Genomic DNA, 15,999 nt, shown 5'->3' with positions numbered 1-15,999 from the left:
TGCCACTACATCTATTTCTCCCGCCCAGCAGTAATGTGAGTAAAGATAAGAGTGCTGGTGAAATTACAGGCACATGGAACTTATCAACTTATGTCTCAGGGTGACCTTAGATCTTTGCGATTTAAAGCTCTAAGTGGCACTGGAACTGGTAAGGACAGGTGTGTCGCTTACCGCCAGGTGCATGACTAGTTCATTCCGTCACTGAGTATAATTAAAAAATAATATCATCACGACTCCATCCACTGCTATATGCATACCGTAGTTTGTGCCCTACACCATAACCTTGCACTAACCTCATCTATGGTCTGCGTCATTGACAATGTTGTGTAAAAAATGCAATGAGATGATCATTACAGGAAGTCCCATGTTTTTAAAACCACTTTATGGTGACCATTCGATTGGCACTTTACTCCATCTGTCATCACCAATTTATATATAAATAATAATTAATTTAGAAGGCAGTTGGGATGAGAACTATAAGAGTAAGAATCTTGACGCTTGTAAGTAAACCAAAAGACGACCAGACAGACCCTTAGACCATTTGGGTTGACATCGTCCAAAGAGATATGAAGATTTGAGCTTACGGCACGGTGCCTGGATTGGCGCACGAGGACTTGGAGGGCCGACCTCAAAAATAATAGGCTACAAAGCCAGGATAAAGAAAATGAAGCACTGTTAATACCACGAATAACTTTATAATATCTGTATTGCAAAATACAGAAAAATAGGTATCTGAGATGTGCCTAGCTCTCAAACTAGGATCCCTGTACCATGTGTAGCTTCGTCCGTCAAGTGCCCTAAAATAACAATAACTAAGTCTATTAGAATAAATATATGAAATATGATTGGTAGAGTACAAAAAGGAGGTAGTTTATATTTAATTTTGGTACATTAATAAATTAGTTCCAATGTTTTTTCCCTGTTTAGTTTCCCTTTAGATAACTAAAAGTTATACTTTTGGTCGAAATTAATGTTTCTGGTGAAATTTTAAGCAATATAAAATGGGCTTACTATTGTTCAACCGTTTAATATATATTTTTATGTGTGTTTGCATTACATGAAATGAAAAGAAATGTATAATTATAAAGGGAATAAACCAAAGCAAAGTTTGGAAATATCTGTGATAGAGCCATATTTGCAACCACTGGACATTCGTCCACATTATCCCGCGCCATAAGCGCGGTGCGCGTAAATAACCGAGTTTTTGCCGACATAAAATTACTGCCTTGGGTCACCACCCTGACGCGCGAGAAACTAATAGATTAAATATGCTAAGAGATATCGTGCAGTTCCCAATCCAATGTCATAGTTTTCGTAATCTATAAATTGAGAAATTAGAAACTCTGTGTTTCTATAACCCTCGTTCACACTCAAATTTATCTTTACTTCACAGGTCATATTGATTAAACTTTAAATACTCATTTCTAACGCAGATTCCCCAGAGGAGAATGAGCAAGAAACTCTGGGGGTTGCGGTTTGTAATTAAACATTTGCACACATTTATCATTTGGAAAAAACATCATAGATCGAAACTACCTGTAAGAGCTAAACGGGTCATTATTAGGTACCACTTTAACTTTAGTAGCCGTAGAGTTTTGGCAAAGAGTTCTTCCTGGGAAGCACCACTGCGACTTTACCTATTTTACCGCCAGTAATATGACTATTACTGCCTTGTGGTTTTGAAAGGTAAGGGTGCTGGTTTAACTACAAGCACATGAGAGTTGTTAACTTTATGTCTCAGGGTGACAGGCGCAGCTCTGACTGGCGCTGCAATTGGTATGGGTAGTCATCAGTATCGGCAGGACTCCGTCTCTGAGACGGACGGAGGACACGTTATGTACCTACCGCTGAGTGTATCGCCGGCAGTACAAAAGCTCAGAGAGTGTGACATCTGAATAGTCGTATGACACGTTTCGTAAGAAAAAATCGTCGCATTGTCGCTATTGCGTAATTATTGTTTAATGGATGGGTGTATTATTATTAAAATTGCATATTTATTAAAATTACATTAACAGAATAGAGAAGGTAAAAAATATAAATCTATATATCATTTTATTATAATTACCTAATACTAAATAAATAATTGTAATTTCAAAAACTCAGACGAGTCTTCCATTTACAATACAAATCCTTGTACAATCCTAGCCCATTCGATTCCGCACGACTGCACACGGCGGCAGCGTTATTTTCACCTCTCTGCTTGGGGTTCCTTTTTCATGTGAGCACCTAGTGTTATTAGTTAGATTTAGTACGCTATTGTAGCGTAGGTAGGTATCTTTGATTTTGTATATGAGTGATGTATCTGTTACGTAGCAACTATATATATACTACTATATACTCTTTTGTGGAAAGTGCTCGCTTTGATAAGGACCTATGTCCGGCTATAGACTATTATAGACTGAAGTATGTGTCTATTTCTAGCAATATTATCAACACAACCGCCGCCTGGCGAAGGCTACAGTAGAAGCGCTGCAAGATGCCAAATTTGATGAGGAACTTCTCTTTGACCTTAAGAAGGAGAATCAGGTCTACATCAACCGGACGATGTCGCTTGTAATTAAATACATTGTTAAGAGGTAAGTGACAAATAGATAATAAAAAATGTCTTTTTTTTAAAGCTATAACAAGTCGCACTAGACTGAAATTTACGTATTAAACTCAGAAATAAAATTTTATTGCACTAACAATAAAACTTCGATCCCTGAGAACCGTCTGGGATATAATAACATAATCTCAATATAGAGTACTAAAAAAAACTAACCTCAAAAGTACGTGGAAGTACATATAATTACCAAGTTTTATTGCAATCGGTTACCGGAAAGTGCGCAAACCCGGATTCATCCCCTAGTTCGCCACTATACGGAACTTGACACAGGAGATAATAAAAATCGGTTCTCACTACTCAAGGTATATTGAGAGAGAAAAACGCCTTGAATTGGAGAATAGCAAAATCAATTATTAAAATAATTGCTCCTTATAATAAAATTTAGGCCCTAGTTATAAAAATCAATCTTCATGCGTGAACAGCAACCCTTAGAGGTGGATGATTTTCTTCAAAATTCAATGGGACCACTATGGAGGTACCCTCTGTCCAACAAAAAAGAATCATCAAAGTCGGTTCACAAATACCGGATTTATCGCGTAACATGCATACAAAAAATACATTCAGTCGAATTGAGAACCTCCTCCTTTTTTTGAAGTCGGTTAAAAAGATAGAAGATTTGGTAACGCGTCGGTTAAAAGGTAAAACTCACTAATAGCCTAATTGGCCAAAGGGAGATAATTAAGATTTTGTATTTTTTCATTATGAAAAATCACTAAAGGACTGGTATGTATTAAAACATGAAGGACACCAGAGACTTACTGAATTTTTCTTGTCATAGATGTTCTTCCCAATAAAGCAAAATTGAAAAAATCTAGTTTTTGAACAAAATGTCACTTAATGAGTTTTACCTTTTAACCGACGAACGAATGTAACCGACTTCTGGGTTAATAAGCGTCGCATTCGACGTTTTCTAGAAAAAACATGTTTTTAAAAAAAATATTTGGTTAAGGTTTTTTTCTGTCTCTACTTAAAAACCAGTGGTACAAAAATTTCTCACTAGTACCACCTTCAATTATGATTTCGAATAGTGGTACTAACGGGAACAAAAGTCCCGCTAGGACCATCAGTGTCACTAGCCGGTGGTACTAATGAAAACGAAGGGTTTGTTCCAGTGACAATAAATCATTTCTTGTCATTTTGTCTGCCATTTTTTTAATGAAATGTACTTGTAACAATTGCAATGATCGTGGCACATTACAATCAATGCTGTAAGTAAACGGAAAATGAACTTGCTTGTGAAAATGAATTTGATATTAACTTTTTAAACTTATAAAAAGCGAGATTTTCATTTAGTGATGGTATTGATTTCAACGTGCGCTACCTATATATTTAATACATTTTATAATTCGTTTTTATATATAAGCGGGCACATTTTTTTATTTTAAAAAGTTACCAAAATAACTGTGTCGAGAATTCAAATTCAAAAGTTACTAAAACCTTCAAAACCATTATACACTACCGTTTATATTCTTTTAAGATATATTTAATCAACCGATACACTTTCACACTGGATTTGTAACTTGATATTACAGGGTCTGGGGACTTATTCAAACGACCCTCGTACTTGTATTTTGTCGTATCTCTCGGATTGCAACATTGAGTCAATATTCCGGTAGAATACTTTGGCGTAGGTCGCGAGTCAATCGTAGCGATATAAGGAAAAAGATTTCGTTGTGTAGATATTTCCTAGCAAATAACAGTGCTATCGTGTCGAACCAATCACTACAAGTCTTTTAACTACAAGAATCTTTTGCTATCAAAGCAAGCTATCATGCCTAAAATTCTTTTTAGTTTTTATTATTAAATTACTTCTAATTTTATTTTAATAATATAGTTAGTAAAGTAAGGACATGGTGCCCTCAGAATGTTGCAGTGCCCCCACAGGGTGTTACTTGTCAAGTACCATAAATATAAGAACACCTGTTATCTATGTAACTTGCAAATAAAGAATAGAAATTTCAATAGAAATATAGCCTATTTTGCAAAATACAATTATTACAATTATTATATTAGAAAGTAATTTAAATGGATCTTTTTATCGAGTTCTTAGGTTTTCGCGATTGTTACACATAGGAATGAAACTATTTTTCCGGATTTAAATCGCGTATATTTGTTTTTTCAAACAAACCGAACGTTTCGGGCCCTTTACAGGTCCCATGGTCACGGTTGACTGTGTGACGGTCAGTCCTTTACAGGTCCCATGGTCACGGTTGACTGTGTGACGGTCAGTCAACCGTGACCATGGGACCTGTAAAGGGCCCGAAACGTTTGGATCTTTTTATGTTATTAACTTCAAACATTACAAAAAACTACTATTTCAATAGTATTTTAAGCAATCGTCGTATAATGAAGGTTCTTGAAATCGAGCACCGTTTACCTAGGTAATAGATACGAGATTTTAAAACCTAATTACGTAATTATTGCATATTTTATACAAGTAAATTTAAATAAAGAAACATAGCCAAAATGTAAAGATTATTGTTAACAATCCACACAACAAACCAGAACGAAAGCCGAACAAATTCTACAAAACAAAAAACCAAAGAGATAGCATAGAAGTGTTCATGATTGGCCAAGTACCGCTTATGTTTTAACCAATCAGGAGGCAGTAGAGCATTTGAGTAGCGTCTTGTTTGATATTTTAATTAGTAAAAAATAAGTTCTTTTTTTTGAAAATTTTCTGTTGTCAATAGAATTTTGGTTCAGAACTAAAAAGAGCCTTTTTGACATGGCTTAAGAAATTATAATTGACGGATTGAAGTAGAAGAGTGGAACAAAATCGATAGACATTAAATGTGCCTACAGATTTGCTCGATTTTGTTGATCGTTATTGTCGATCGACATATTTATATATTATTTTACATATTTTCTGTAGGCACCCGATCGACAATGTCGAGCAAATCTGTAGGCACTTTTAGTCCTGCTTCGGCCTTCAGACGTGGAGGTTGTGTCCCTTGGGCTTACACACGGCTTTAAAAACGTATGCCACACATACACGAAGAGCATAGAATACCTAAAATCAATTAGCGAAAGAAGCTCCGTGCCCCCTTAAATAGGTAATACAGTTTTTTTAAATTTATTTTCGAGTACCCGAGTCAAAGTCAAAGATTATTTATTCCATAGGTAAAATGAATTTACACTTGAAAACGTCACATTTAAGCTACTGCTCGTTCACTACGCTGACCTCCCTGAGAAGAGCGAGCAAGAAACTCTAGGGATTGCTCTTTTCAAATAAACTTAAATGCTATGGAATACACTTTGAATCAAATTTGTGTGGATTCTGGAGCCATGTCGTCTTTCCATACATATTTATCTAACACGTTGTCTTCAATTTTGTAATATGATATTTTGATCAAAATATTTTTAATGTAGTTTTTAAACTTAGGAAATGATAAACTTAATATATGCTCCGGAATCTTATTGTAAAAACGTATACAGTTCCCCATAAAAGAGTTGTTTACCTTGGTTAAACGAAATCGTGGTACCATGAGTTTGGATTTAGCTCTAAGGTTAATATTATGGATATCTTCTTTCTTATTGAAATTATGTATATTTTTACGGGCATATAAAATATTTGAGTAAATGTACTGTGATGCCACAGTCATGATACCAGTCTCCTTAAACTTTTCTCTGAGAGAAACCCGAGAGCCTAGACGGTACACAGAACGAATTGCTGACATTATACTATGGAAATAACTAAAGTAAACTAGTCTAGCAGTACTAAATCGGTAAGCTCACGTATTCTGCGGACTGCGTATGCAGCGGAGCTTAATCTGCTGGCCAGGGAAGATATATGTGGAAACCATTGAAGTTTACTATCTAAGGTCACTCCCAAGAAGACTGCTTTATTAACAAAGTCTAACTTTTCTCCGTTTATTTCTATGCTTGGACTAGTCGATTTTACTTTAGGTAATTCAAATTTAACACATTTTGTCTTCTTGGCAGTCCAGAATCAATTACTATTTATAAGTACTAATTGAGAACCTTCGTGAATAACGAGCACAATGAAGACATTAAAAGGACATCAGGAGTGACTCATCATTGCATTCAATCTACGGACCTAATTTGAAAAACATCAAAGCGTAATAACGAAAAAAAGCCAAGACACAAGGACATAGTTCGACTGCTATTTTCGGCATTCATTAAATTTGCATTTAGAGCGAGCAAAATAAAGCATAACATGGTAATAAAAGTTGGGACATATGTAGCAGCCCTTCTATTCGCCCTGGATGATAATCGGGGCCTCGTAAAATTTGGATCTCATGTAAATCTAGTCGACAAGCAAGAGCTTTTGTTCGAGATATCTTAATATGAAAATTGGTTGATGAATAAATGGAATGTTTACCTACTTCTGCCGTCAAATTGTAATGTGAACGCATTGACTTACAAATAAATGGACGACGGGTCTAATACAAAAACCACGAAAAAAATGTCCCAAGTCAACCTATTCGAAATTTAAATTGTAATGTCATCACAGTATCGCGCTGTCAGTAGAACAAATGAAGACTAAAGCGGAGTGTCGCGCTCTGTATACGATTTTAGCGCCTTACAAGTGCGGACACTTTTTAGCGCGGACCCGACGTCCATATAATTGTAAGTCAATGTGTGAACGTTATTGCGTTCTGATTTTGAAAGTTGTGGGTGCTGTTGATATTACAGGCACATGGGGCTTGTCAACTTATGTCTCAAGGTGACGGGCGCAGTGGCAATACTCCTCAGATCTTTGTGCACTGAATCGCACAACTGTTATGGACAGGCGTGTGTGTGATCTGGTGATAGAAATGACAAACAGGTGGTATCACATTTTTAGTAGCTGTAGAGCTCCTTGTGAAAAAGCTCGTCCAGGGAAGTACTGCCTTACCTATTTCTGCTGCCAAGCAGTAATGTCAGCATTACTGATTTCCAGTTTTGAAGGGTAAGGGTGCTGGTGAAATTACAGGAACCTGAGACTTGTCAAACAATGTCTCAGGGCGACAGGCGCAGTGGTAGTGCCCCTCAGATCTTTGCAACTTAAAGCTCTGAGTGGCACTGTAACTGTTATGGACAGGCGAAAAACATATTATTAAAATCGGTTAAATAATTATTTCTATTTTATCGATGCTTTTAGTCCGTCAAATTTTTTTTTAAAGAATGTTTCGGTCTATGGTTAATATCGCATTTTTAGATTTTCGCGATAGTGGAAAGGAAATTAAACTACTTCGACCAACGTTTCGTCTATGGTCACAACTGACTGAGAAACCCTGGAAACCGGGGGAAACTCTGTATCACAGGTGCCATAGACACATACACAGACAACCACAAATTACATCCAAACTCACGAGGGAAACAAATGTAGGCCATACAAATATTTCGCTTGCCTTGGGAATAAATTCCGGGACCTTTGCGTGGCGGGTCAACATGGTAACCGTTCGGCCACAGAGAAAGTTAAAAAATTTACAAAGGACATATGCCATTTATAAAGTATAGCACCCCCAAGAATAAAGAGTCGCAATTCGAAAAATAACATTTTTGTTAAACTGACGTAATAAACTTCAAAATTAATTTTTTGTGGGAAAAACGACCTAAAAACTTTGCTTATGCACTTTCGCTGTGTACGTTGCTTCAGTGTCTTCAACGACAATTGAACACAGATGGGAGTCTCGTTACAACCCCAAGCCAATTAATAATACTACATTATAAACTTTTATGTACGTGTAAATTATTTGTACCGAAAACCACAATGAAATATAAGTGTGATAATAGCAATTTCGAAAAAATATTCTAGCAAATGAAACAATTTTTCCGAATCTAATACGCCCTTCGGGCTCTTTACAGGTCCCATGGTCACGGCTGACTGTCAGGGATTTTCACCTACATATTAATCAATTAAGAACCTATAAAACTGTCCTTAAAAAAACATGTCTTTGGCTAAAAAACACGTATCAAAAGAAAGATCATCATATTTAAAAATTTCACAATGCAAAATGGTAGAGGACCAGAGACAAATATCGGTCATCCATTCGCGGATTAGCGATCAGTTTTAACTAGCTCATGGTACGAATTTTAACGATTCAGTTTAGGATGCTAAATTTAACTGCTGCGTTGTTGATTCGTTTTAGTAAAGTTCATGCTATGGCCCCTGGTTTCGGTTTACAACTAAAAAGTGCAAAGACCCTACTTTCCGTGCATCAGTCGCCTCATTGTTTCTTCTCAAAATTGGGTTATTTTCGTTGTGTTTGGCAAACTGTATTTGTTATTATAGTATTGTTCAATGGGAAGAACTCTTCTTTAGTGTCCAGCAAATACATTATGTCTGGGCTCATAATATGATTCGTTTTAACGAGACTTTTTATAATTTATTATGTAGAAATATCGTATATTTCTCATAGATGGCGCTACGGCCAAAAAGCCGTTGAGAAACAAAGTACAAAGATATGACGCAAGCATATAGAAAAATTCGTGAGGTCCGCTGGTTCGTTCCGTGGCTTAGTTGGTATAGCGACTGGTACGGTATACTAGAAGATGTCGGTTCGAAGGAATGTATTCTGAGTGTTCGATCTTTTTATTAATAATTATTGTGTCAGTTTACCAAAAATTTTATTTTTCGAATTGCGGCACTTTACTAATGAGGGTGCTACGTTTTACAAGTGGCATATGTTCTTTGTAAATTTTTTAACTGCCTCTGTGATCGAACGGTTACCATGCTGGTCCGCGCGCAGAGGTCGCTTATTCGATTCCCGAGCCAAGAGAAATATTTGTATGGCCTACATTTGTTTCTCTCGTAAGTCGAGGTGTACGCACACACCTTATATTATTATTATTATTATTAAATAACTGCACAAGAGTACTCTATGGAAACCATACCAAAAAGGGTATTCGTCTTAGTCTCCAGAGACGTTCGGCGGAGTCGTGCGACGTAGAAGTAAATCTTGTTACCCGATCTTTTCGGGTACTTCGATATAGCCAGATTTGTCGAACGAAGTGGGGCAAAATTGTAAAATTTCGCCACACGTCTTTGGTCACATGTTTCTCGGTACATTGATCAATGATTACGAGGAAAATTATAATTTAGTGTTATTTTTTATTTGTTATTTAGTAGTTTAACTGCCTCCGTGGCCGAACGGTTACCATGCCGGACTGCCACGCAGAGGTCCCAGGTTCGATTCCCGGGCTGGGAGAAATATTTGTATGGCCTACATTTATTTCTCTCATGAGTTTGGGTGTAATTTGTGGTTGTCTATGTGTGTGTCCATGGCACCCGCGACACAGGGTTTCCCTAGTGCGGGGCTATGTTGAGTGTGAGCGTTATTATTATTATAATAATTATAAGAAACTAGTGGAGTAATTTCACAAAAAAAAAATTAATGTCGTGGTAGGAAACCATCGTAACGTTTAATAATACTTAAAAATTACGATCATTAATGCGACATGTCTAGTCAGCTGCTGGTAGCTGTAAAGGTACCTCTCTTAGTGAAGAAATAAATTTCTCACAGATGGCGCTACGGCTAACCTAACCTAAACACATAAACAAATTTGTAAGTCCTGCTGGTTCATCCCGTGGTATAATTGGCAGAGCATCTGGCACGGATTGCCCGAGGGTGGTGGTTCAATTCCAGCCGGATCAAATGATTTTTTCTTAGTGTTGCGGTCTTGTAGTTGTGGAGTAATTTCGTAATAACGCACACACTCAACGTAGCCCCGCACTAGGGAAACCCTGTGTCGCGGGTGCTGGACACATAGTCAACCACAAATATTACACCCAAACTCCCGAGAGAAATAAATGTAGGCCATACAAATATTTCTTCCAGTCCGGGAATCAAACCTGGGACCTCAGCGTGGCAGTCCGGTATGGTAACCGTTCGGCCACGGAGGCAGTTAAATGGAATATAATAAACGTAATATCACAGTAGTAAAAGATCGTGACTTTCTTTTAAAATTTAAAAATTACAATTAGACTTTATTTAATAAACCCCTTTTCAAATTGGCAGTAGAAATCTAACCAGAGATGGGCCAACTCCCGGGTTTTAACCCGGCGCTTTCTTAACGCCACTTTAAATTAAAAATAATATAAATAGACACGCCCATCACTACAGTCTCACCTGATGTTGAGCATTGATATGATCGACGATGATTCGCGTTTATCTAAGAAATACCTATTGAATCAAGTCTTGATTATAAATAAATAATGTACCAGATAGCCACTAAAATTACTTAACTGTCTCCGTGAAACGGTTACCATGCTAGTCTGCCATGCAGAGGTCCCAGGTTCGATTCCCAGGCCGGGAGAAATATTTGTATGACCCACATTTATTTCTCTCGTGAATTTGGGTGTAATTTGTGGTTGTCTGTGTGTGTCCGTGGCACCCAGGGTTTTGCCTAGTGCGGAGCTACGAGTGTGCGCTTTATTTATTTATTTTTTAATAATCACTTGGTCTCAAATTAGAGGTGGAATTGTACTATGAGTACCAGAGCAACGAAAATTAGAAAAAGTTGACCCCTAAATTTGTCCTAGTAAGTAGGAATAGAAGTCAGTCCGTGTAGCTCCTCCAGTTTAAGCCGCTGGCACACCAAGTTCATCATAATATAATTATAACCGAACGACACGTGTATAATATTATAACCGTGTCATCGTAACTACTTACTATGAGCGTTTAACCGCTACTCTCTAACTTGAACCGTCTGACAAAACATTCAGCCGCCGGCTGAAAGATCCTTTATTGAAAAATCCTTTATGTAAATGAATTTGTGGACTTAAAATAGTAACGATATTGAGTATTTTCTATTTTATTATAATCTTTACCGCATTGACATTGTAGACTGTATCAATGGGTTAAAGGTTGGGTGCTAATAACGAGTGAGCAAGGCCAAAAGAGAATGTACTTACAGTTTATTAATAATTTACTAGCACGTTGTCGCTATCAAAGCAAAACAACAAACGCAAGTCAAGTCAAGAATAAGGCGCCAAAAACGAACACGTTTAAATTTGGAGTTTACGTATAAAACTAAAACATTAGACCGTTGACTTACAATTATATGGACGTCGGGTCCGCGCTAAAAGTGTCCGAACTTATAGAGCGTTAAAATCGTATACAGAGCGTCATTCACGCTCTAGTCTTCGTTTGTTCGACTGACAGCGAAGCAAGCAAAATTAGACAGTACTGCGATGACATTACAATTTAAATTCAACGTTTTAGCTTTTTCATATTCCTTTACATATCACTACGTTTAAATAGGTTGACTTGGGACATTTTTTTCGTGGTTTTTGTATTAGACCCGTCGTCCATTTATTTGCAAGTCAATGCGTTAGACTATAAAATATATACAAAAGAGATTTGTAGCAACTTGCACGATTCGCTACAGACATCCTCTTGTGTAATTGTTATTAACTTATGACGATCCTTGATGGAGAATGATATTTGATATGTAATTTAATGACATCAATATTATATAATGAATTGTTAATTTTGTAATTGTTGTATTTTTCTTATAATTTTCATTTTTATCTGAGGATCTCAATATAATTTCTTATACTTTGACGTGTAGTGCAATTAATACTGTAATGTCATATTTGAGAAATAAATGAATCTGAATCTGAATAGAGGCGCTCTTTTTAATGTTCAAAATCAAAATTCTATTGTCTATAGTACACAGAACTTTAATGAATTTCAAAAAAAGAACGTCATATTTTTGCTAATTAAAATATCAAATATGACGCTACTCAAACGCCCTACTGTCTCCTGATTGGTTAAATTGACCTAAAGATCTTGCAACCGGGCCATAAACCTTTATAAAAAAGGATTGGTTAAAATATAAGCGGTACTTGGCCACTTCTATTCTATACCTTTGGTGTTTTAGTTATGTAGAGTTTGCTGTCATGGATTATTAACAAAATATGGGTCCATTAAATATTCGTTGTGTTTCCTTATTTTATTTACTCGAAGAAAAATCATTACATAATTAGATCTTGTAGTAGTTCTTATTGGGGTGACAGAGGGAAACCAGGTTTTTCCAATATGGTGGTTTCATTTCACAACATATACCTACAACGTCTGTGGTACAGTGGGAAAGGACTCCCCCTAATCGGAACGTAGTCGAGGACCCGTACGCACGTTCCAATTACGAAGCGGCTCAGGTTGCAACAACTACGTGTTACGTTCTAAAGCGTCCAATAAGGAAGCAGCGCTAGAGGCGTAAAATATTAACACCGCGATGCAGAATTTGCTATTTCGACGCCAATGCCATCTAGCGGTGCGTGACGGAACTAATATGAGTTATTGCCTGTTTTGTGATTTTGTCACAATCTTAAAATCTCGTACCTATTTCTTAGGTAAACGGAACACGATTGCGTAAAATACTACTACAGAATATAATAATTCATTTATTACAACACCACAACACAAAAATATACAGAAAGAATTTAAAAAAGACAAAGCAAAAGTAAAACAAAAAATAAAAGAACAAAAAAACAACGTAGCAAACATACCTAATAGAATTTAAAAAACCGTCAGCTCAATTTGAATAAATGCGATGTGTGCGGCTGTGGTAAATGCAAAAGGGTCCAAACAGTTAAGTAAAGACTGTGTCGCCGATTTTCAGTGGACCCTATTATCTACATCAAAAGTACGTTTAATCATAGTATACAGACATCTTAATTAAGTAAATTTATAATAAAAGTACATCAGAGATCACCTTCCAATGGTCATAGTACCGACTCTGTGACGTAGAACTCCTACGCGATGAATGATTTACGTAGCCGTATATTGATCTGCGCTTGCGCCTACACTTGAGATCGTAACTTGCAGTTTTAATTAGATCAATGTGGAAATTTCGGCTACGGCCGATGGTTTTAATGATTTACAATATTGTTGTAGTAACGTTGCTTCAGCAGGAAGTTTTATGCTTTGAAAAATATCGGCGAGAGTTACGAGTGAAATATGACTGGATATAAAACGGAAGATTTGCTAATATCTTTATATAATAACTATGAATTAATAAGGCCAACACACGTCGCTTTCTGTAACAACGAGCAGTGGAGCTGTTTCAACCCCTAGGGTTTCTAACTCATTCTTCTTGGGGAATCTGCCTTAGGAATGAGTAGTAGAGTTTAATCTTGCTTACCTTTGAAATAACGATGTATTTGAATTTCGAATTGACTTGAAGGTTGTGATGGCATAATATACAATGTAATATATATTGATATAATACAGATTGGCCCATTTACAGTGGTACAAAAATTTTTTGAGAATAATTAAGGTAAATCTGAGTTGCTTTTGAGAAATTAAATCAAAATTGTAGAATAACTATTACGATACTAATTACCATTTTGGTTGTCATTGACTCAGTGCACGTCATGTCAATTTATGAAGACCTTACAATGGTTGCAACAATACAATTTTACTTGTAAACAATTCTTACATCTTAAGGTAGTTTTTAAGGCCATTAGCAAATTCTGATTGTACATTTATCACAGGCAGGATTATTTTTTAATTTAACACATTGGTCGTGGACAAGTAAAAAATTTCTTAAATGTCCAAAATGACGGCGCAATCTAAGAGCAATCATAAAAATGGCTCATTGCATACTAGTTACATGGTTACACTACGTCCATACCAAATTTCATTTAATTTAGTAGAAGTTTTCAATCTACAGTGGTTATAGTGACTAGGGCAGAAAATTTTCAAAAAACAAATAAAAAATCTCCTAAATGTCTAAAATAACGGTGCAGTCTGAGAACAATCATAAAAATGGCTCATTGCATGCTAGTTACATGGTCACACTATGTCTATACCAAATTTCAATCAATTTAGTAGAAGTTTTCAAACTAGAATGGTTAGTGACTAGAGTAGAAAATTTTCAAAAAAGGACATAAACAAATTCACGGAACTAACGTTTATTTTAAATGGGTTGTTACAAATGATCTACATCTAAAAAAAATTTTGGCCCATTGTAAATTTGCCACCCTGTACATTGATAATATAATGACGATCTCAGTGGTCGTCAATATCTTTAAAGTCCTGGGTTCGATCCCCGGTCGGGTCAATGTAGAAAACTAACTTTTCTATATTGTCTCGGGTCTGCGTGTTTATGGTACCGTTTTCATTTCCGAGTTCCATAACACAAGTGCTTTAGCTACTTACTTTGGGATCAGGGCAACCTATGTGATGTTGTCTGATATTTACTTTTAATACATAGGAAAGAGTTTTATGTACGGGCACAAATATGACAGTACCATAATGGGTCTAAGTCGACTACCAGCCGCCTTTTTCGTCTGCTAGCTATGATATACCTTTTTTTTATTATTATAACATCAAGCGACTGGACAAACAAGTCGTGCTCCTGATGGTTAAGCTACACGCCTGTCCATAACAGTAACAGTGCCACTCAGAGCTTTAAAACGCAAAGATCGGAGGGCACTGCCACTGACATAAGTTGACAAGTTCCACGTGCCTGTAATTTCAATAGCACCTCTATTCTTCAAAAGCGGAACACAGTAAATATACCTCCCTTTCACATGTTCCAGGGAAGTTGATAATTACCGTTCACGGCGAACGGATGCTATCAGTCGCCGCATCTACTCCGCCCTCGTGATGAAGCTGATTGACATCGCCAAGGACCTCCCGCGCAACTCGAGTGCCCCCAATCGCATTGAAACCGCGCATCGCTACTACATGTCCGTCGAAAGCCGGGACATGCATGATCAGATGGCTGACATTCAGGTGTTCCATGCGTGTGCGAGGCTTTATGACGTCGTGTTCACGGTTGGTACAGAATTTGTAGCTGGCTTTAAGAGTCTATACTACCTCAAATGGCTTTGGTTAATCAACCGCATAACAATGAAATTGTTGAATCAATCGCTTTAAAAAATATATATATCGGATCGAAGGCATTTTTTCTGAGTGTTCGATCTTTGTAATTATAACAAACTAGTGGAGTAATTTCAAAAAATAATTGACTATCAATTAAATACAAAATTAAATACAATGAATAGCGACATGCCATGGCTGGTACCTGTAAAGGTATCTAACTGGGTGACGAAATACTTAAGATTTCTCATAGATGGCGCTACGGCTAAAAGTCGTTCAAAAACAAAATACGAAGACCCGAAAATAAACACATAGAAAAATTCATAAGGCCCTTTGGTCCGTTCCGTGGCTTAATTGGTATAGCGTCTAGCACGGTATGCTAGAAGATGTCGGTTCAAATCCGGCCGGATCGAAGGAATTTTTTCTGAGTGTTCGATCTTTATATTAACAACTATAACAAACTAGTGGAGTAATTTCACATAAAAAATAATTTATAAAAAATTCTCATACGGTGTGAAAACACGATAACTAAAAATTTTCATGATAGAATAAAAACACAACTTACATCGAAATTTTACAGGAAAACCGCTACTTTCCACATATGATTTTTTT

The 15,999-nt window shown here is 36.6% G+C and overlaps 1 protein-coding gene across 1 annotated transcript in view; it reads left to right on the top strand.

Annotated features, from left to right (window-relative positions):
• The first annotated feature begins 2,415 nt into the window (after positions 1 to 2,415).
• Positions 2,416 to 15,999, top strand: part of LOC113233275 — a 21,011-nt gene continuing 7,427 nt past the window's right edge. The window contains exons 1-2 of the mRNA XM_026468333.1: positions 2,416 to 2,576; positions 15,105 to 15,342. Coding sequence (XP_026324118.1) covers positions 2,545 to 2,576; positions 15,105 to 15,342 — 270 coding nt within the window. The 5' untranslated portion in view covers positions 2,416 to 2,544. The remainder of the gene's footprint in view (positions 2,577 to 15,104; positions 15,343 to 15,999) is intronic.

This window comes from Hyposmocoma kahamanoa, unplaced genomic scaffold (assembly GCF_003589595.1).
Source record: "Hyposmocoma kahamanoa isolate Upper Pololo Valley unplaced genomic scaffold, ASM358959v1 78, whole genome shotgun sequence".
NCBI lineage: Eukaryota > Metazoa > Arthropoda > Insecta > Lepidoptera > Cosmopterigidae > Hyposmocoma > Hyposmocoma kahamanoa.
Note: the sequence above shows the minus strand (reverse complement) of the source record. Positions and strands in the feature narration are given on the sequence as shown.